Here is a 23,997-nt window from a genome sequence, read left to right as displayed (position 1 = left end):
AAAAGTCTATCTTGTAACGTAGCCACATCATTAATTCAACCTAACCTTTTATCTTAGCATCAAACTAAAATAAACTTAGCATTTTTAATATTGAAAAATGTTAAGCAACTTCTTTACACACCGTAGAAACTCTTAAGAAGGATATTTTGACGAATATTTTGCGTTGACTCTTTATTAAAAATTCAAATACTAAGATAAAATGGTCTTCTCAAACAGGGCCGGTAGAAGATCATGATTGAACATTTTATATTCACTACGGGGTTCTAAGGAATGAATATTTTAGCAACGATGTAATTATGTAGACTGTTGGTTAATGTGCTAGTGCGTTTAGCCTTATGGAGGTTAAATGGTGTAAATTACTTTGTGGTGAGTAAGTGTGCCTTGTGGAGATGGTTAATGGAAAGCGGGATTAAGGCTCGAAGAAAATGTGAAACTAGACTGAGAAATATAAATTAAGAATGTTGTTTTAAACAATCTCAGTAAGATATAAACTGGATTAATGCAAAATACTGGATTCAAAATATCCAAAGAAAGTGAATGTGAAGAGGTGTAAAGGGAAATTTTTCAGAAATTGTAAATCTTTGATAATTAAAGATTCGTCTAAGAAAGAAATTGCCCAAAATTAATGGGGGAAGCGGTCTTTGAAACATTTTATTTAATAAGACTTTGTGCAGCCCTTCGTACATAATTGTAAATTAATTGCGTTCTTAGGAAAAAGGGACCTTCTAATGGCTAATTAGGCAAACGATAAATATATTTTGAACGGGAGGCCTCCGTTTCTTTACAGTGTAACTTTGAATTATGTTATCGCCTTATTAATATACATCATACGTAATTAGGTGTTTCTGAACGTCCGTAATTGCTTTATAATTAATTAATTTAGGCTTTCCAAGACCTTCGCCTGTGTATGAAACTTTGTGTACATCATTACTTCTATTCTATAGAAGTAATTGAAGCTGTGAACTGAACATAATTATCGCAAAAGACTCAGATACAGATCAAACCTCGATAAAGACAAAACATACAATGAAACGAAACAAACACTTGCCTACGCCTTTGTATTCAATGCACCGCGTGAACAACAATTAATGAAAAAGTGGTGGAACGTCGAGCCACAAGTCGAGCAAGGCGGTGGATTCCACCAAAGTCCACTGTTAAACTTTAATCACCGCTTAATTAAAGCCGAGTAACTCGTACGTGACCGGTATTCCACACCCCACATGCTCCAGATACTCAGCGGGGCTCCAAGATTTCACAAAGGAAAAATGGCCAATAAATTCGTTGTACCCTTATAAAACTTAATATCAAACATGTTTAATTTATGGCGGTATCTTGAGGTAATATTAGAAGGCAGTTTTCGTACAAAAACCTGTTAATGTAAACGCTTTTACGGGAGGATATTAATAAAGTGGTCCCACGTTGGGCGCCAACAAGGCGGAGTCCGCGAATGAATTCTACTAAGTCCGGTGCAGAACTTTAATCACCGCTTAATTAAACTGAAGTGGTGAGCACGTGACCCCTCTCTGCTGTGCACGCTTAAGATACTGGCTCAGCAGGAGGTTCAGGAATGCACTACAACACTTACAAGAGGGAAGTGTAGTCCACCACTTCGCAACTTTATTTACATAGCAGGGTGCCTTTAATTACTTAACTTGCAAAGTCCTTTTCTTGCAGTTCTGTTACAAAAACAAGTATCATTTACTTTTAAAAAGTTCATAACTCATCATCAAATGTGGTCTATGAAATAACCTCTGTAATAAACCAACTCAGAAAGAAGAACAAATGTAGCAGCTCATACCATTTCAAATAAAACGGCATTTGACGTAACGAGCTCACGCTAAAAATATATGTGCATCCCAAAAGTGATTTATTCGCGCCTAAATAAATAAACGTACATCAGAAGAGAAGACTATACGCGAAACATATGAAGATAGTTGAAGACAGTAATTTTACGCATTATATAACCCGTCCCAGGGCAAAGATGTGGACATTCGTCATCCGACTTCCGAGCGCGGCGGACCTGCGCCATATACCCTTATTTTGAAAGGACGGATAAACTTGTATCCGCTTACAGATTTATTTTCCGCACATAAATTATACCAGGGTCCTCGATTTATCTGTTTTTGTCAAGTTATAAATTCTATGTATTTTGTATAACATCTGCTGACTGGAATATGTGACGTGCATTTACATACATGTTACGTATTCAAAAGTAATATGTCTTTAAAATGTATAATATTTCGTGCCCCTCGTTGGGCGCCATTTGCAAGTAATACATGAAAGCAATAAAGTCAACCAAGTCACATGTGAAAATGTGACTTGCATAATGTTACGTTCACTGCCTATAAATTCCATTTAATTAAAAACGTGACTGTACAAAAAAGACCTACCAATCTACATTTATTTTAATGCCACCGTCGTTTGCATTATCCCGTTTCATTTTGGCACATAATATGGAAAACAAAAAGAAACGTTTGGTGCAAAAAATACATTTGAGACGGTCTCAATAGGTGTTATAACTCAAACTCATACGCGAGCGTGCGTCAAATGTAAGATATATTATTTCAAAACAAGGTGTTACGGCACGTCGACGAGAAATACAAAAACCGATATTTCTTTGAAGGTACAAAGCCGAGCCTGAAGCCCTTTGCTCTAACTCGAAACTATTTGAATTCCCTCCTCTCTATATCGAAATATTCGAAGGCGGCGTGACACGGGACAATGATACATATTTATCTAATAATATTTATTGCCGCCATGAAAAACAGCCGCGATTTCCTCGTCGCTCTTCCTATTTAAAGTTCAGATGTTTTATGGGTGACGGGACTTTAGATGGCGAATCTAACCTAGCGCTCCATATTGTTATGGAAAATAAATCGGCTGTCGCTGTGTAAGTTAAAGCTTTCGAAACCAGTTTGAAAGACTTTTATATTGTGTATAAAGGGAAATATTGTCTTTCAGAATATTGTATCGAAGATTAAAGTAGGTTCATGAATGTGATGAAAATCACAATAATCATCGTATTTATGATCAATATCGATTGTCCAAAAATAGAACGATGATGTTGTTTTAGGAAGGCTACACATATTATTCTACAGTTTATCATTCGTCAAACATACGTATTCCAGGAAAGGGTTTATCCGGAGGCCCAGTTGGGCCTACATCACATACAAATTTGTCTTGTGACGAGATATTATCAAAAAGAACCCTTCCACGGACAGAGGTTCGATCAAGCGTCTCGTTTATCAAAAAAACGGGGAAGGACAGTCTCCGGATAAAATTGGTGGGCCTTTTAAAGGCAGATCCTTCGATGAATTTATTATGCTACCTAAAAATGTCAGCCACACTTTATTCAAGCGAGCGAGATAATGCAAAAATGCGTGTTTACTTGCGACTCAGTAAACATTATACAAAATACAAAGATAGGTACCTACTTTGCAGAAGCATATAAAATATGTATATTTTGAGACAGTAGTATCCCTTTCTAAAAACTGTCTAGAACTTACTGAATTTTACTGTTTTATGCTGTTCATGACTCATCGAATTTAAGCTTTGGGCAATTGCTCCTTTTTAGTATTCATTTCATTAGGTAAACATAGACTCTGGATGGCACCTTTTTTAATGCATCTAAAAATCAAAGTAAATACAATAATAACATTTACTAAATAAAGGGCCTACCCAAATGAGGTGGGCATAGGTCATTATCATTTAAACAAAACATACAAAAAAGACAGCTTAGCGCATCATCAAAATGTACTTATTCCCACATGGCAATGGCAACTCTTACAAATTCGTCAAACAATAGCCCTTCCATGGCCCATCCCATAACGCAAGGTACGGCCGGGAAGCAGGTGGACTAAGCCCGATGAATTACAAGGGGACAGATGTTCTGTCGGGTTTTTAACTACCGCACAAGTTTTATACGTCATCCAGAGGATTCCAGGAATTGTTTGTTTATGTGTTTGAGGAAAGTGCTGCGAAGGGACCAACTGTTAGTGTGAAATTGTACTGAGGAGAATTCTATTGCGAGATTATTTATATTGAGCTGTTTTAAGGTGTCAAAAAGAGAAGATTTAAATGACTAGTCCAAAATATTCCGAATATTTTTAAAGGACTTCGTCCTAAAACATACCCAAGACCAAATCGTTTCATCGCCAAAAATCAAGCTCACTTTTTCTAGCAAGAAGGCCGCGTCTTACATTTTAATATCAGGCATCACCTGAACGACGCCCACTGGGGAAATTTATACCCAACCTATATTTACCTCATCAAAAAACATAGCTTGGAAATCAGTCACCAATTACTTACACAACATTGCCGGAAGTCCCTGCGCTAATAACCATTATTGTTGAATTAGTACAAGCATTAGGTGTCACAGTGGGAACATTAACTTGACATACACGCAATTGGATGTTTAAACAACACGTCTTGTAGACTGTAGCAATTAATGACGGAATTATGGATCATCGATTTTTAGTGGTGCGAGTGTGGACGACTGATTTAAATGTTTTTATCGTTGTTTTTATCGTAATGTCGTTAAATGAGTGATTAAATGTAGATTTAATTGTCAAAACTGGATTTTTAACTACCTCTATGGTTAACCACATAATAAATAGTTGATCCTGACACTCGCCAAAATTATTTACTCCACGTTGTATGACAGTCGTTATACAGTAATCCAAAGCAGACGCATAACGAATAGCTCATTTGCATCAAAGGCAATCATTAATAACACTTCTTCATCTTAATAATTTATGAAAATGTCACCACTAAATCAGGACATTCACTCAGCACAAGATGGCGTTCTGAATCACCGTTTCCACTGCGTATTATATTGCGTGAGTCCTAAATCTAAAGATAACGCGTTTCAACGACGTGGGAGGGCCATCAAAATCCCTTTCTATGTTTAAAATAAAAATTTAACCCTAAAAGCAGTTTCATTTTATGAAGGTTCTTTATGCCCTGCGGCATCGTAGATGCATTTATTTGTTCTTATAAAATTGTTATTACCTCGTTCCACAATTTCGTACTTTCTTTTCACCGGCGGTTTATATTAAGTCGGTGGGATGTTCGGTATTAAACTTTGCGGGTTCCTTTTAATACTGTACGAGGTCTTACATTTTTAAAATATACGTCGCTGAATTTGCTGTGCTTTGTCTTACTCTGGTTTTATTTTTTCATCTGCAAATTGTTCCCCATTCAAGTATTAGTGACATTCTGTCGTGGAGGTAATATTCATTTACTTTAATAAGCTCAAATTATATCCTAAAAGAATTTTAGTGAATTAGTCAAGTAGGTAGGTACATACTATCGTCAAACAGAACATTATACTTAGGATAAGTACTTACTACCGATATCGATAAATCTAATCAATAAGTTGTTGCAAACTTTGAATTCTAAATATCTCCTAAAAAAGGAATATCAACATTTTCTATCCTGAACGATTTTGAAACCATTACTTTACATCATGAAATATAATACATCGAAGAGCTCGTATATCATAGAAACAGTGCATCATGGTACAAACAGACACGGCGACACTCGGCATTTGCACACGACGTTTGTGACGACACTACAAATGTAATATGTCGCTCTCGGGACCGCCTGAAGAAATGCTTTCAACAATTGCACACATTTTTGTGTTCCCCTGACATTTTATTTTTGTGTACTTTTGTGGTGAAATGTCAGGTAAATAATCAGCGGAGATTGTTGGGAAATTTGGTGTTATTTAGCTTCTCAAACAAGAGCTAGGTTGAAAAGAAGGTAAACACAAATGAGACTTCACTGCTGCGTATGGTTACTGTTATAATGTATGTATGTTCGTTTTCACTGTTAGCTGTTGTATGGGAATGATCTATTCCAAAAGTTCACATGTCGTACATATATTAGATCATGATAAAGGCTTAAAAACAAACCTTATAGCACACCAACTGCTTACTAAAACTCCGCAAAACTGACGGATGCAATAAAACCTTCCTAAAGACACGATCCCCGGAAAATTCCGATGTTCAAATAAAAGATATTCCAAGTTAAAATTTCTTTCTTGTTCCCCAAACTCGATTCCATTGCTGCAACATTTCATAAATATTGAGAACAAAGGACGCTTTTAAGATCTCTCTCTTAACGGTTCGTTTGGTACAAGTCCTAGAGTATACGACATATTTACTGTGCAGTAAGTTGTAGGTTAGTTCGTTCTTCAACGGTTACAACCCTCGTAAGTCTTGGAGCTCAGTGGCAATAAGGAGAACTGCGGTTTTAAATCTTTGCGCTACATTGAATTACTTGTATTACTTATAGCAAACTATTATGTTGGAACAGTTAGCAGTAAGAATAAGCTGTAAGAATAAGCTGCGTATTTGTCTTGGTCATGATCACAGTTTACTTTCAGAATGTTCTAGAAACCAGGGCTGCATTTGATATCAAGGTCGATTTTAAGCAACCATAGGGCGCCAGTTAATTAAGCTCCATGTAACAGGAAGTAAGTGTGTTTATTTATTTATTTATGGGACTTACAGCCAAGTACAATATAATAGATGATTACATGTTGATTATTATAATATTATGTTGTCACCCGAAAATCAGATAACTGAGACTTCGGTTTGCTCCAAATTATAAACTGTGGTCTATCTATTAGACCACTGTTTGTATATATGTGGTACATGTTACTTGTTATATGTTACTAGCATTTTGTTATTATTTATATATGTAAATGTATTTCTGTTTGTTTCAGTGCCGTCCTACTAACACGATAAGTTACACAAGTTTGACTACAACATCAACTTAATTTTATCTTTTTGTCAATCACAAGCACTACTTGCTTCTCATTCCACTTGTCATTGGCAGAATCGTCGACGTTTGCATCGACATGGATTGCCATAAATAAAAATAGAATAGAATAGTTCGGTTTGCTCCTTTATGTTACATAACTGAGGATCAAACCCAAAGAACCATTTAAGGCATTCATGCACGAGTCGGGATCAACTTGGCAAACACGCCTTCCATGAGAATAAAAAAAACAATACCTGTGCTAACTTTTTTTTCTACATGTATGTATACGATACGGACTATAAACAACGCAAACATGATTAATCTTACTAAAGTACACTTCAACACACTCTATTTCTGTCACATCGAATATAAAGGAATATCTGCAAATAATGCCACTCCAAATACACAAACCAAATACATCGCGAACGCTATTGACGTATCTTTCTTTATTCTTATTTTTAGCCGAGCTCCAATTTTGGAAGTTTCTAGAAATATCATATTCATCGTCCTACTTTACTCTAAACTTATCTTTTGAAAAGGAATAGGTGAAAAAAAACTACTGTTTAGCAGAACATAATTATTAAATAAGTAGTTTCTATTTCAACATTAACATTAAGGAGATAAAAGTGTGTAAGAAATTATAACATCCTTATTACGAATATCGCCCAATGCAGGTAGCAAATAAATCACGCAACTATTACGCCAATTACGCAACGGTCAGACTTCCCTTAATCCGTATGCTCGGTCCCAAGTAAGAAAAAGGGCTCGGAAGCGACGCAACTCAGCCTCCATGATTCAAATTGATTTATGCTCGCCGATAAGCAGATCGAAAACTTTCCCAACTAACCATTTTCAGAAGCTCACACGGAGTGGGAAAAACTATTGTTTCACTCTTCAGTTGCGTAACACCGAGTGCTATTGTAATAAGTTATTGGCGGAAGGATTTGTGGCTATAAGTTAGCCCGCGCACGGTGCCCTGATTCCACAGATATTGATCTTTCCAAGTCGGACGCCCGCCGTCGACGGGAGAGAAACGGTCACAGTTTAACGAAAGGAAACACCACAATCTAATTACGTTCTCCTTCCTTACTTTTCAACGTCCTTCGTAAACAATTTAGTGTAACATATTAATTAATGGAGCAATTAATTAATTCGCCTATCCGCTATATAAAATATTCAGAGTAAAATAACAACACAAAGTATGGGATTGATTAAATGTATTTCTGTAATAACAAGGCACATTACAAGGGTAAAAAGAAATGAATATCCGTCAAAATGTAGTAGCCATTTCGCCACAAATGCGCCCTCATCCATCATAGGTAATCGGAAACGATCATTGCAAAAATGAGTATAATTTACTGTGAGCTTCGCATTTTACAGTCGACCCAAATTGCTGCCATTACATGCTACATGACACTGCGGTACACCATAACGACTGTCCATTTTGTTTGAAAATGTTTTTATATCCAATAATCCTGAAACTATATTTACTGATTTCTATGTGACTTTTCTGGTCTTCTTAAAGGGAGGTCCACTTACTATTTTCTCGTCCCTTCGACGTTTTTTGATCATAGGAACGACACATTTCATGGAACTCCCGATAACGATCCTCTCCATCACACGGTACTGTTTGTCGGAGAAAGGTCTCAGGACGGCAAAACTTACGCCCAACGCCTTGCCCTTTAATAGATCTTCACGTAACATGGTGTTGTCACATAAGCGAGTCTTGATGTACTTCAGAAGATGTTCTAAGTCTATATTGGTAAGTTTCACTAACGCGGCGATAGCAATTTTGTCATGGTCTTCAGAGTCCTTAAGCTCGACCTCTAGTTTGATGTCGCTGCCGCCAGATGGATATATGATTTCTTGGAGTTGAAAGCGATTCGGACCGGCTCCTACCATTAATGCGCATCTGAAATTGTTCTGCCTGCCGACGAGTGTATTCAACCAGTTGGAATTTCGTTCTAATGCCGCTAGCAGGAAGTTAATGAAATCGCCTACTTCTTTCTGTTTCTTGTAGGATGCGATAGCAGCCAGAGCCACCTCTGGCAGTTCCGCGGCCTTATCGACCAATTCACGCGGCTTTTTAATCGGAGGTCTTTTGGTTGCCATCGTCACTGTCAGTCTCTTGAACAAACTCTTAACACTTCTAAAGATATTTCGAACACGTTTAGTCTGAAAACGTAAAATTTTGCCGTTTTTAGGGAAATTGGCTGAACAAAAATGTTTTTGGTGACTTTTTTTCCGTTTGAATTTTGGTGATTGTCATTATTTCTTTTCTTTTCTGCTTTTTGGTTGACAGCGTGAATGAAGGTCGGTCAAAGTTTGGTTATGTATTAAATAATGTTAAATTATTTTTAAAAGTAGTTTTAACATAAATAAAATGTGGGTCTTATTTCGATCTTAAGTTGTTAAGGTATCGCAAGTCTCAAAGTACTGATTACGAGCAATTATTTCGCCTACACCAGCCGCCTACTGGTCTATCCACCAATAAACTGCGTAGGTCGAAAGCAAACCCACATAATTTAGATAATTACTTTATTCGAACGCAGCAGTAAAAACTCCGAACTGGAAATAAATGACGGCATCGAAGTTATTTGAAACAGTTAATAGGGATCGTAAATGCAAAACGATTGGAATTCCAATAAACTAGTTTTACTGAATGCAAGTTGTGACCAAAATCATTGGTTTTCAATGCGGTGAAATCACGGTCGGATTTTAGTTTGAATTTGTTTTATCTGCATTTATAAATGTATCTACATATGCATGGAGCATAGGCACTAACTCGTGCAATTCGAATATTGAAAATAACTTTTCTAACTCTGATAATTTTGTTTTCTACACTTTTAGGAACAGTTAGGCCTTGGTCTTGTTAAGCGTTGCAACCAATTATTGTACTTAATTTCACTAAACACAAAGCCAGGTATAGTCTTAAAGAATGTTACCTACAAGCTATAAGGTGATTTTGAAATTAAATATTCAAAGCAAATGCATATTTAAGTAGCAGTCCCCTGACTTAAGCACGTACATACATAGTTTTAAATGAGCTTATAGTTGCGCGAACATTAGATCAGTTGGTGCAAGAGCATCGACCTCTAGCCTCATACATATTTACTATTTAAACGCAGTAAATTATGCTTAGTATTCGTTCTGTCATGGAAAAATATTTCGTAGTTACCTAGGTGCTGTGATACTTTAGTTATACTGTAAATCATGAGTTGTATGCCTCATAGTCATGTCCATTACATGAGATAGATTTTGATAGGAGTGACCAAATCGGCTGTAATTTAGTACCTTCTTATTCTAATTCATGCGTACGTACTATCTCCATTCAGATGTCAGATTTTCGATTATTATAATTTACTGTATCACGGTTACTCAATTGAGAGGATTTGGCCGAAATTTGACTTGTAAATGGACCATAATTTGGATGAGACCAAGATTTCTCATTACTCAGAGTAAAATGTTGTGAATTCCTAGTTTCAAACTTCCTTAAACTCCCCAAAACATTTTGCTACGAATAACTTGTCACATATTAATCGCTTGAAACAGGTTTTGCAGTATTTTTCAGGCTTGTCATTAAGCATTATTGAGCTTCAGCAGGCAGAAGTATTTGTAGCCGAAGGAATTACGTGTTACCATAATAGGTAACACGTTACAAAGCCTGTAATATTCACTTAAACGAAGGCTAAAATATAAACAGAGAGATAGTTCAAACACGGGCGCAAATTGCAGAGAATTAAGGTAATATGACTGTAAATTACAGATTCGTAAGTGGTAGTCATGTAGCGTGACGGTTTAGCTAAGCACCTGTCATTACTAGGCCTATTTCTAAATTGTCAGGTTGTTCCAACAGGTGATACTAGCTAGAACTAGGGATACCTACATAAAGTATGTATCTGTTTTTCTCATTATATTTGTAACTTTTGAAAAAACTAGTAAAGTCAAGTGGCATTTAGATTAAGTTTTAATTTTAGGAAAGCCCCCTGCATCTATTTAGTTGTATCATGCCATGCCTGGCCATGAGCATTCGTGAATCAAGTCATTCCGTTCAATCCTCAGTTCATCCCGTTCAGTTAGGCCTTCCACATGCCTTTAATTATTTGCTTATCAAAAAATTATTAATCCTTTATTAACCAATCGAGGCTCAAAACTATCATGTCGGAGATTTTAGCTTATCTTTAAGATATATCAGAATACCATAAGTAGCTACACAAATGTGGTACCTATCATTAGTAGTTCCCAATTTCTAAGCTAGTGGAACTGGTTACATTCGAAGTGAGATATGATCTAATATTTGGCATGTCATCATCGCATCCAGTCGTGCACCAAAACCGGTTGCTTATCGACTTTTTGCTTGCCTTAACTACATCATTAGTGAATATTGCGACGCCAAAATTGATAGAAACATCATGTTAATGCACGATGCAGGTTTAAATTGAATTGTTGATAATTCTATTCATGAATGTGTAAATTATGGCAAGGTTGGCGTGATTGTGACTTTAGTAGGTGCTACTCTAACTAGCTGCTAGGAATATCTATATCTGTTATAGAAACATTACTTAGGTACTTGTTAGTTAATTTTGAGGTTAATTTCATGACATTAATTAGGTATATGGCTAAATGTTTTCACTCATTTCCTCGTTCAGGGGCATTCTTAGTTCATAAGTTGCTTTTCAATGAGGTACCTATTTACCTCCTATGGTAATACCTACCTAACCTGAATTATGCCAATCAATTTCAATAGAAACTACGTAGCTATTCTATAAGTGTATTTCAAAGCACCTAATAACGTTAATAGGGAACCAATTAGTTGGACTTGGTTATAATTTGTTCAATGGTTGTTCTTAATTAAGTGGCCAAGAAGCGAAGTGCAGGTGTTCACGTAAGTACCTACCTACTGCCGGGTTCGACAGACCGGCAAGTCTTGGAATATCAATTTTCAACATGTAGGGGTCGATTCGATGCACTCAAGTGAACACGGCTAAAAACTTCACAATCTAGGACAGATATTTACATAATTCACCCACACTTGTGGTTAATAATTTTGCAAAAATTGAGAAGTTTACAGAAGTCAAATTAATCAACCCTCAATAAACAAAATCAGCTGTCGATAATAAGTACTCGCCAATAAAGAACCTTATTGTACACGAAATAGAGGTGATAAGACCCTCAGATCACTTCGAACCTACCTACACTTATTTTTTATTAGACATCGTTACAGCCGTAACTATAAATTAGCTAATCAAACAGAACATTCGTGCGGAAACATCGCGGTCGGTGCAGAAAAAATTACTAACGCGAGAAATTGCCTTTCAAAGGGAAATAGCGAACGAGATCGCGCCGCGTATCGAGGTCAAACAATATAGAAACGTACTTATAAGAGCGTTCCGACGCAGGCATGAGCCAAATAGGTTAGGTCTAATATCGTCAAAACAATATAACTTACCGAAAACAGCATTCACATCCAATAGGTACCTATTCCGTTACAAGATTCGCTTCAACGGTCGTCGGCAATGCTGTCACTCACGCACACACACACAAATACACCGTAGTAAACGTCATAACCAACGTTTACATCGTTAATTACACTATTTCGCGATGTTTTTCAACGCTACCAACAATATATCACATGTAGAACAACTTTAACTTGCACATATAACGGTCACCAGTCACAAAATGTTAATGAATCATAGAAAAAACGTATTTTTTAGGCAAAGACAGACCTAATCACCACTCCTTTTCTCTCACGGATTTCTGTGATAGCGAACAGCTGCGGCGTGTGTTGAACCAAAACAAATACACGTAGCGCCATCTGTTGACGTTTTATGTAGATTTTGACATGTGGGGCTTGGTGTCAATGCACTCCGATGAACTTTGGAAACTCACAATTGAAAAGTATTAACAAAGATGGCGCTGTATTCAAGGTTGTGATTGTGATGTTCTACAGTAGATGACGCCTATTATTATTTAAACAAAAAACCATATTGTTTGTCCTTATTTTTTACCTAATTATTCAGGTAGTATAACTGTATTAAATTATTATTTGCCTTGCTAAACAATAATCAAAGGCTAAACAATATTATTTTGTTAGTTTTATATCCGAAATTAAATTTAGTTGTTCAAAAAGATGTTTTTGTTTAATTGAGTTTCCTGATAATTTTTGAAAATTAAGTACATAGCTATTAAATTTTTACCCGACTGCCAAAAAGGCTTCTGTTTGATTATTAGTAAATAGGTACCGAAAGTTTTGTTAATGCAAATAAAACTTATTCAAATAATTATTGAACTCTAAACAAAGGTTCTTCTAAAAAATACAAAAAGATAACTCCGCCGTAACAGTGTATGACACTGCCGTGACCAGGATTCGAACCTGGGTTACTACGGCCACAACGTAGGGTCCTAACCACTAGACGATCACGGCTATCGGAGCTCATATTAGGCACGTCGAAATAGTGGATTGATATCGAAACATACATTTTTATAATGACATCACCAGTGTACAACTAAATATGCAGAGGGGGTGTAAATTCGTTATTTAATGTAGGTACTTCATTTTATTGCCTTGAAATACAGAGAAAGCCTGACACTTAATTATATAAGTATTGGGTAAGGGTTAATTCTTCAGATTATTCTGATAAGGGTCAATTCCCACTGAAAGAGCAGCGGCCGGCAGCGGCCGTAAGCACGGACAATGTAAGAGCGCCGCGCTCGCGCTCAATCACTTGCATTTACGGCCGCTGCCGGCCGCTGCTCTTTCAGTGGGGATTGACCCTTATTCAAGTCAAGCACCAGGGTACCCAATCGTATCTAAAGTTATTAATTGAACTCCTTACGCATTTTCCACACAAATCGTCGATAAGCTCTGCTTCAGGAAGTCAAAGTTATTTTACTGGTACCTACTAATAATGTGTAATTTAAGTACATCATTTTTAAGTAAATTAACAGGTAACTAGTTTAAAATAAATTACTATACCAATATAAATTAAATTTGATAAGAAGTCAGTCTGGAATCGGCATATAGAGATAAGCTACTTTTTACTTGGTTTCGGGATATGATTTTCCTGAGATGTGGGTAAAATGCTAAAGTAGAGAAATCAGTCAAAGTCAAACCTTTGTCTTAAAAAATATTCCTAATCTAGATAGAGGTTGTAGGCTACAGTTGCTGAGATTTGCAATTTTCATGATTTCATTTCAATATTTTAAATCTGAAACTACACAAGTAGTGGAAATCAAAAAGATTCTATCATCTGTAAATGTTCAATGATGAATATCTTTGTAATTTTTTTATGGTTTTTATAGTTTAATTTACTCTTATTGTTTATGGAAGTTTATAAAATTTTATGTAAATTCCATCCAATGGTTGTGGGGAAGAACTTGCTTTTTAGCGATAGCCCCAAAATAAAAGTTTTCTTTGCGTGTTGTGATTTCCAGTGTTGTTAATTTATTTCTTGATGTACAATAAAGAATAATCTATCTATCTTAAATATAATATACAATAAACCATATACTGGTTTTGTTTATGGACTAAGAACAACCTGTGGATAATATACAGTCTGGATATATAACCACATTTCTTACCCGACTGTTGAGAAGTATTTTGTTTTTTTTTTACCAATACACGTAGACAGCCGATGCTTGAAATTCAATGAATAAATAATTGCTTCAAATATATTTTTTTCTAAATACAAAATTTTCGATATGGAAAAAAATGTAAGGTTTTGGTAAGTACCTTATAGATTAACAATTACCTACATTAGCAAAATAATTAATTGTTTGTTACCTTGTGCAATTTTTTTTTCTCTGGCTGACTTTCAAATGTTTGTCTAATTGGTGGTATTATTTTAATTTGTCTCTAGGGCAGGCTAAACTCTTTCAACCATACAGCGTAGCCTTTCGCATTTGAATTCAAAAAAAATCAACTCATTGTTGTTGTAATAAAAAAATTACACCTACCAGTATTATCAAAATATTATTATAAAACGTATAATCGGTAACTCCTACGAAGCTGATTCAGTGTGTATTGTGATTGTACTTATAACTTTATTGAATTGATGAATAATTGTAGGTACACTTATGTTTGAAAACCAGCCCTTGGCAACCCCTTTTGGGAAGCCTAAACATAAGCTGACGCTCGAACCTTTTGCTTTCGGTAGGTATTATAGCCTCCATGTTAAGTTTTTTTTTCTGTTTGCTGTAAGTAATACTGGAAACAATAAACTTTTATTCTATTCTATTTGCTTTTTATAGCAATACTTACTGGGTTTGAAATCAAGTCGATGAGTTTTTTTTCCCCTTATAATGAAGTCGATGAGTTCATGTTTCTTTAATTTCAAAATCAACAAGTAAAGCGGGAATACATTGACACTGACATTTCATTGTCACTTCTATTATGTAATTGCCACTATTGCCAGCTGAGAAAAACCTTCCATCATTCGTTCTTCGGTCCTTTGCGAATTTAGTCTGTGAATCTATTGTATTTTCATAAAAATACCAGCGAGCGAGCGGTATCTTGCGGTCTTGCGGTTCCAATCGCGACCCGAAGAAACTATTTCCCGTACCCGGATAAATATGTCCTATATGTCACCCGGGGATACTGTAACTTCCCAACGGTGAAATATTGTTTGGCAAACAAAAAAGGTTTCCTCTTCATAATCTTAGCTTAGAAGTATAGATTATAGATTCGTCATCTCAGCCGTAAGTCCATTACTTAACATTAACATAATAGGTCTCCTCAATCGATTTCTATATGTTAAGCGGCCTGGGGCCCGATTCTCCTAATTTTACTTAAGCGACATACGATTCACATTCGACTGCGATCAAATCACGACTCGATTACGATTGAATAATAATAATAATAATTTCATTTATTTGCATAAAATGTGGTACAAGAGTTGGTACAAAATTTAATTAAAGTGCTAGACACATTCCGCAGTTATAAAACAGCATGCAAATATTGAGAGAGAAAAAAAGAAAACACAGACTAAATCTATCAGTTGTAACACTCACACAAAAGAAACACAATACTTAAAATAAGAGTAGTTACTAAGAGTAGTTACAATGCATTTCTAAAATGATAGGATTGAGTCGAAAATTTTCTTATAAACTCCTCTACAGAATAGAAGCTCTCTTCTATTAGCCACGTTCGTAGAGACCGCAAGCAAGTTGAAGCGTATGTGGTATTCCGCTATTTTTTCTTTGAAATAAACGTTTTTATCCTTTTCTGTCATACAATAATGAATCATTTTGTCTGCAAATGATTATTATAACGATTGCAATATGATTGTAGAACAAACTACCGTATAGACTAAAATCACCAAAATAGCAGACCAATCGCAAACTAGTCAAATTTCGTTGGAATACGATTGGTCTTATATTATATAGTAGCAGAATGCCCGATATGATTAAAACTGCTATGGCGATCATATTGCGATTCGATTTCTATTCAATTTTGACATTATTAACTTAGGAGAATAATTATATCGCTATCGTAAATAATTTGCACACAATATGATTCATTATTGATTTATCTTAGAATGCTTAATTTAAGCCACTTTTCAGTTCTCAGTTTGAATGTTTATTTTTTGTATCTGTTTCTCGATTTTTCGAAGACCCCTGAACCGATTTGAAAAATTATTTCTTTATATGAATGAGTATTTTTTGCAGTTTTGTCCAATTGTCAAGATCTGACGACGGAAACCTTGTGAAATCGAAAGCAACTTTCGAAAACTAAGCATGAAAACTTGATATTCGTATTTGAATGGGGTGATAAATGATCGCGAAGGTTTGGATTTCACCTGATGATGGTAACGACAGAAATTCAAGGGAAATCCACAACAATATAATAGTAATTATACCGCTTATTTCATGCATATCCACGAAACATATAGACAGAAATATGTTAAGCCATATCAGGCTTGATAAGGTTAAATGCAGTTAGGGGGCTCCTCAACGGTTGCATTGCATCGTGTTAGCACTACCTCGTGCTGGCATGTGCTTGATAAGGACTTGTGTCGGGTCGAAAATCTATGATGGTCGCGCCTTTTGGAAATATTAGACAAAACTAGGTATTAGGTACACAAACTCGATACTGCCCCTACATAACAGTGGAGAACGTTAGCCCAAAATAGGATTTGGTTTAAAAAAAATTATATCACTACATAGTAAAAACACTGAAAAGCAAAAAAATCGGCCTAGAAGTCAAGTGTCTAATGGATGTTCCCGAGTTTTACACCACCGACTTCTAGATGCACATAAGTTTTTTTTTGCTTTTCAGTGTTTTTGGGAGTCGGTTTTTAGGGTTCCGTACCTCAAAAGGAAAAAACGGAACCCTTATAGGATCACTTTGTTGTCCGTCTGTCTGTCTGTCTGTCTGTCTGTCAAGACACTTTATCTCAAGAACGCGTGGACGTATGAAGCTGAAATTCACATGAAATACTCAGGTCTATTGTCCCTTTGAGCTGTGAAAATATCAAACTTCTAAACCAACCCAATCAAAAGATACAGCCGATTAAATCGATATTTTCAACAAATTTTCGACACTCGCAAAGGAATCAAAACCTACAGGATACTTCCTGCAAACTCAGAGTCTTGAAATTTGGCATGAAGCATTGGCATATGATGCAAATATAGGAAAAATTTCGAAAATCTCTTTTTTTTAGTTATATAATATGAAAAAAAATATTTTAATAAAATGAAACTTACTACCTTATTTCTCACGAACGAATAAAGGTATCAAATTGAAATTTATACCAAATACTTAGGTCTATTGTCCCTTTAAGCAGTGAAAAAATCAAACTTCTAAATTGACGCGATCAAAAGATACAGCAGTTATACCGACACCGTAGACGAATTTCCGTCACACGCTAGGGAATCAAAACCTACAAGGTACTTCCCGTGAACTCAGAATCTTGAAATTCGGCACGAAGTAACGTTATATAGTACAGATAAAGGAAAAATTGCGAAAACGATAAATTTGAAGTTACATAAAATATTAAAATATTATTTTTGCTTACATGAAATAAAATATTTTTTTAATAATTATAAACTTACTACCTACCCTTTTTCACATGAACGCGTAGAGATATTAAAGTTGAAATTTATATCAAACACTTCTTAAATATAATTGCCTCTAAACTGTGAAAAATTTTAAATCATTCAAAGGTCATTGGGCACCTTAGTATGGAAACCATACCCACGGCGGATACGAACGAAATATAGCACAGTATAATGATAAAGGCTCTGATTTACTATGGCATTAGTCCCATCAATGTGAATCATGGGAATCTAGAGAAAATCAGGTGTAAACATCAAATATTTTCCTCATTTCAATGGGGAATCTCAAATCCGTGCCGTTTAAACGACCAAGTTAAAACTGGATTCTCAGATGTATGTCTGGTGATACTATCAATCAGTGAAGGTTTAGAGCTTACCTGATGATGAAGACGTGAGAAAGTCGAGAGAACTCCTCAACGGTATGTTTTAGTTACGTCGTGTTTGGGCTTATATTGTTTATATGCATCGGTCTAGATCTCGGTGGTTAAATAAATATAGATGCATCCTCTAGACACCGACTTCTAGACCGATGCACCTAACATCTTTTTAATTTCTTTCTTGCTTTTGTTTTCTTGTTGCTTTTTTATATGTTTGAAGTTGGATTTGTTTGTAAAATGCTACAAAATAAAATAAAGCCGACTTTATAAAACAAAGAAAAGGACAGAATTACACTTTTGTCAAGGCTCTAGAAACGTAAAGCCAGCAGCCCCGAATCCTACTCTCTAGCAGTCGTTGTTACAATTCGACAGTTATAAGTCGTCAGGCAGTTTCGAAAAAAACCTGAAACTGGGGCTCGTTAGGTGATTCATCCCTCAAAAATAAAAGATCCCATTACCAAGACCTAAAATAAAATAAGCTCCAACACAAAGTTACGTTATAAATTGTAAAGGAGTTCCCATAACTATATCTGATCTTTGCTATCGATCCCACAATAGCAGTCAAACCTATCTATGTGGAAAGTCTTCGCCAATACGAATAAAATAAACCCAAACACGTGGTAGTTGCAACATACCTTTCAGGAGTTCCCTCGACTCTCTGTAGTCTCCATAATCAAATCAGCTCCAAACCTTCACTGTTTACTAGTACCCTCAAAAATACACTCACATGTCTGGTTTTAACTTGATGCGTGCCTACAATATTCAAGAGTTGCCCTCGATTTCTCAGGGTTTCCAGATCCTCATCAGATCCTGGTCATCCGAATTGGCATCTTCCTTCTTTATGAAAAGTCTTTAACAATAAAAACTAGCATTGCAACCTGTACAATCCTCTGAAACTGCTTGTCTTCTATATTTTTCAAACGATCCTGGACATTCGTCTCCATGGTATTTTGATAAAATATTTATATTCAAAGAAACGTCATACCATTCTCCACGATATAAAAGTACTTTGATTCATGTCCGCCACTTTTTACAAAGCGGGTCAGATATGCCCAATGACCTTTAAGACATAATTAGTTATTTTCAATCAGATTTCTGAATGATGACTATAAATTTATTTATATACAACATTTAATCTTGTAACTTTAATAAAATAACTTTTACAAGGTACTGGCCTACTATTTTAGTTATATTATAAAATAAAAAATATTAACTATTTTGTCTCTCACGAAATTACCATAACTATGATTGTTCTAAACTGAACGGTTGGTGCGAGACTCACTTTTTATCAATACAGGATTTGTACGGAACCCTCGGTGCGCGAGTCCGACTCGCACTTGGCCGGTTTTATTTTTTTGTAAAAAGTTTTTTATTTTGGCTATTCAGTGACAAGCATAGTTGTCAAGCATTGAGCATAGTTGTTAACCATCGATATATATGTACTACGTACTAGATAGAACGTTCCGAACAAAAAGCTTACCACACTGAACTGCACTGCAGACTATGCAGTGCCCAAAATGGCAAATCAGAGCGATTTTGACACCTGCGTCAGATGGATGTCTATGAAACTACAATTATAAAATAGAAAATACATATCAAGGTATAAACTTACACATATAAACTATTCGAGAGTCAAGTTAGTAAAATTACACGCTGTTCATGCTATTACAACGCTTGTATATCATACTTTTCATTTACAATTCAATTTTACAAATATGCATTAATTTGTTCCCGCCCGCCATCTTGAATTATGGATTAAGAAAATCGTGCAGACACAGATGTGCCATAAAACTATATAGCAGTAGGTAAAATATCAATGAAAACAGACTTCACTTTGTCATGGTATGTTCTTACTTTCAAGAAAAAATAATTAAATTCGCGAAAATTTGTGATAGCCCTCTTAAGAAAAAAAACATCGTAATTAATATTAAAAACCCTAAAAATAAGTTCCTGGTTTTAATATATTACATGATTTTGCATTCAATTAGATATAAATAAACTTTTTGATATATTACATGATTTTGAATTCACTTAGATATAAACTTTTTGAGTAATGAAAAATGTAGGCAAAATACGAGCGACACTTCTGCAATTAACATCAATGAGGATGACTACATGTCACAATACGTCAACGAAATGTCAACAGACGACATAGCGGGTAAATTATTTGTATGGATGTTCTTGTCTATCGCTAGAATATATGTCAATGTTGTTAACTTTCCACAAATGCGAATAATGACAACTATGCTTGTCACTATTCGCATTTGTGGAAAGTTCTCATCAATAACGAGGTAGTTTACATATTCAGTTGTCGAGTTCCCTCGACCTTCTCTGGTCTCCATCACCAGGTCAGCTCCAACCCTTCACAGTTGCAAAGGTCTCGTCAATACAAATAATATAAGCCCAAACACGAGGTAGTTTACATATTCAGTTGTCGAGTTCCCTCGACCTTCTCTCGTCTCCATCATCAGGTCAGCTTCAAACCTTCACTGTAGCATAGTGTTATCAGACGTACACCTCATTGTCAAGTTTTTAACCTATGTACGCCTACAATTTTCGAAAGTTGCCCTCGATTTCTCAGGGTTTCCATCATCAGATCCTGACCTGGTGATAATGGGACCACCTGGAAGGTATAACCTATAAAACAAAAACAAAATTGCAAATCGGTCCAGGCGTCTTCGAGTAATCGGTGAACATACAAAAAGAAAAGATCCCGACGAATTGAGAACCTCCTCCTTTTTGGGAAGTCGGTTAATAAAACAAAGTCGCTTTTTCTGTCCCTATGTCCCTTTGTACGCTTAAATCTTCAAAACTACGCAACCGATTTTCATGAGGTTTTTTTTAATAGATAGTGATTGAAAAGGAAGGTTTCTATGTATAATAACATCCATTAAATAATGGGGTATTATAGTTCGGCCATTCAGAGAATGCGTTCCTGACACGTCGCGATTGAACTGACGACGTAATAACATTCATTGATTATTGATATAATAATGTTGTTTTAATGCTCCTCAATTGTTAAAACGGTAAACAACCAGCAAAAATATTTTTATCGTAACTGCAACGCCATTGCAAAGTTACGTCGTCAGTTCAATCGCGACGTGTCAGGAACGCATTCTCTGAATGGCCGAACTATAGTATTATCCCGTGCGAAGCAAGGGCGGGTCGCTAGTCAAGAATAAAATGAAGGAATTTACGTACCCCTAAACGAAAGTAAAATGAAGGCAGCTAACATAGAAACAGTCCATATAACAGCATCCTTACATGAAATATCCGGAGCAACAAATGAAAAAGGTTAAATAAAAATAATCCAGTCAATTGCTATCGTTTATTGATTTAAAATACAAAACTTAGTGACATAAAGCTCTATCCTTTTATTGTTACAGTGCCTGCGAACTGACAATCCGATAGGAAATAAACAATTTAGCTCATCGCATCGCACCACCACATGCCAACTCACACATTCCATATAATCCCATACTGTCACAGTACAAATAAATAGTATAGTATATTACATACTCAAGCGCAAACATCTAGGGCCATTCTTGAGTAATGGATTTAGTTAGAACTATATCAAAGGTTGGTGTTTTACGTGTTCTTTATCACTTAACATCCCGACTAGTTTGTCATATATAAACACTGTCACGGCAGATTTCCCCTCATCTCGCTACCACAACAAGGTAGCTATGTCACAAAATTAAATTAAAATTGTCTTAAGTTATACACAAGTGTTACAGTGAGTAAACCATATAACTGTATATTATACGGTGGATACAGCATCTATTTTAGCATAGTTATCAAGTTAAAAGGAACTAAAATATTAAAACAATTATAATAATGTATATTACAATTAGGTACACTTGATGAACACAATTTAATAATTTTTACATACATTTGGAAACCTGCCAGTCGATTACTCGTTATTGCTCTATCATTATCAAATTAAACGTGTATCCCATACTTATTCCTTATACTCTTTCTAACAACCCTATATCTCATGAAGCAGAAAAGTATTACAGTAAATATTATACAGATATTTGAAAAATTTATAGTACAGAACAGCGAGATTAGAAATAGATTCAAATCTACAATGAAACGAAAGTGATAGCACGTATTATATTAGATAAATTAACGATAGAAAAATACTTTAATGCTTCATGTAAACGAATAGCTGTACCATACATGTGTTTGTTTAAAAATAAATCCATTTAGGAAGGTTCTTCTTAAAAAACTCGCAACAATACCTTGCGATAAGAAATAATTTGCTATCAGTTGCAATTCGTCATAAATAGCTGCTTTATTCTGAACAACGGCCATTTCAGTCAATTTTTAACTAAAAATAATTCAACATAAAAATTTTACTATTTGATGACGTGGTCAGAATAAAGTAGCTATGCTCCAGGACCGCTACTAACAAGATCTTTCAAGTCAATGGACAACTGTACACATACTCGGTAGATATCTACAACTTGAGATAACATCATCACCCATTCCTCATGTACATCATATTTGCTAACCTTTATCTAGAATGTGTGCATCCACATTCTTGTCAATCTTAAATGCAATTTAAGATTATCCACAAATAAAAGTCAACAAAATTCAATAACCAAATATTGACAATAATTTGATTATTAATATCGAGCGACCAAAAAGTCGTTAATTAGTAGCGGGCCTTACACATAAAAAGTTCCGGCACAATAAGGCAGTGATTCAGTGTATGCTATACAAAATATCTCCGTTTAGAAAGTTTCAACCAGTCTGTTGCAATGAGGTTAGTCTATTGTAGATTCAAATCCAAAAAGGTTGAACAAGTCAGTTTAATTCAATTTATTAACTCTTATCTGAAATACCCAAATTTTTTATATATGTTTCAACATTTCTCATAACCTACAAGTACATTTTGTGTTTTATAGAATTACCTATACACTATTCTCTGTTTTACACATCGTCTGAATATTCCAATGGGTCAAAGTAACCTATACGCGTGAAATGAAACACTTGAGACTTAATCACAAGCATTATACATTGGAAATTAAAACATTTTTACATTATACAACAACTCTGAAATGCGAGGGCATAGTTTTAATTAAATAATTTAAGTGTGTATGTGTAGTAAGTGTGTCGAGTCGAATCAATTTGTGCATTAACAAAAATACTTAATCTATTTCATCGTTTGTATAAACAAATTCTCATTGGCCCTTTGAATTTCAGTCATCAGTTGCCGACACTTTAAGAATATAAAGCTTGCGATAATTAAAACCGAACGAAAGCCTAACTAGCATAGATCGTAACTAAACTATAGATTATCCAGTTTATGTCGCAGTCTGTATCGATTAGTCGGTTTCCTAAATTTTATATACAATATTTATTTTCTACCATATTGCGTCCTTGATATGCATCGCGTAACAATAAAAAAACCTAGCTCTCATGCCCTCGATGCGTCCGGATGCGTCGAATCGTCGGCGATCGCTCGGAACGTTCTCTAAGTACTGTCGGTGAAGCGATCAAGAAACGAAATAATACAAATACACGGTACAACGTAACAAATCGTCACCATAATATTTCTTTACAGTCAGACTTATCGTATTAAATAAAAATATAGAATGATAAATATCGGATTCAGTCGGGGCTGTGCGGCTAGTGGATGGCGACGGGGCTGTGCGGCAGCGGACACACGGGCGCCAGCAGCTCGTCCGAGCGCCGCGCCGCCTCCACCTCCATGCGCTCCGCCGCGCCGCCCGCGCCCGCGCCCGCGCCCCACACTCGCGCGCCCACTGCGCAGTGGAACATTCGTTAC

At 35.7% G+C, this 23,997-nt stretch overlaps 3 protein-coding genes and 1 non-coding gene across 14 annotated transcripts in view; all 4 read right to left on the bottom strand.

Moving 5' to 3' along the window:
* Window positions 1–12,511, bottom strand: part of LOC124636497 (uncharacterized protein CG43867) — a 370,559-nt gene extending 358,048 nt beyond the window's left edge. For all 4 annotated transcript variants that reach the window (XM_047172604.1, XM_047172607.1, XM_047172606.1 and 1 more), the window contains exon 1: window positions 12,218–12,511. The gene's annotated coding sequence lies outside the window, so the exon portion shown is untranslated. The remainder of the gene's footprint in view (window positions 1–12,217) is intronic.
* LOC124636499 lies at window positions 7,991–9,303 on the bottom strand. Its single transcript, XM_047172611.1, has one exon. It carries the CDS (start codon window positions 8,878–8,880, stop codon window positions 8,266–8,268), a length of 615 nt encoding a protein of 204 aa, XP_047028567.1. The 5' UTR covers window positions 8,881–9,303; the 3' UTR covers window positions 7,991–8,265.
* Window positions 12,512–13,120: 609 nt separating the features above from the next.
* On the bottom strand, window positions 13,121–13,192 carry Trnah-gug. The gene has a single exon. It is a non-coding gene; the product is annotated as a tRNA-His (tRNA).
* An 8,322-nt stretch (window positions 13,193–21,514) lies between these two features.
* LOC124636319 (serine/threonine-protein kinase minibrain) overlaps window positions 21,515–23,997 on the bottom strand; it is a 112,680-nt gene continuing 110,197 nt past the window's right edge. For all 8 annotated transcript variants that reach the window (XM_047172360.1, XM_047172361.1, XM_047172364.1 and 5 more), the window contains one exon: window positions 21,515–23,974. In XM_047172360.1, the coding sequence (XP_047028316.1) occupies window positions 23,838–23,974 (137 nt within the window). In that variant the 3' untranslated portion in view covers window positions 21,515–23,837. The remainder of the gene's footprint in view (window positions 23,975–23,997) is intronic.

This window comes from Helicoverpa zea, chromosome 14, assembly GCF_022581195.2.
Source record: "Helicoverpa zea isolate HzStark_Cry1AcR chromosome 14, ilHelZeax1.1, whole genome shotgun sequence".
Taxonomy (NCBI): domain Eukaryota; kingdom Metazoa; phylum Arthropoda; class Insecta; order Lepidoptera; family Noctuidae; genus Helicoverpa; species Helicoverpa zea.
The sequence above is the reverse complement of the archived record's forward strand: the minus strand, read 5'-3'. Positions and strand labels throughout refer to the sequence as shown.

Bases quoted from the DNA above. Each gene is read 5' to 3' on its own strand.
- LOC124636499 (XM_047172611.1), bottom strand. From the start codon at position 8,880: ATGGCAACCAAAAGACCTCCGATTAAAAAGCCGCGTGAATTGGTCGAT.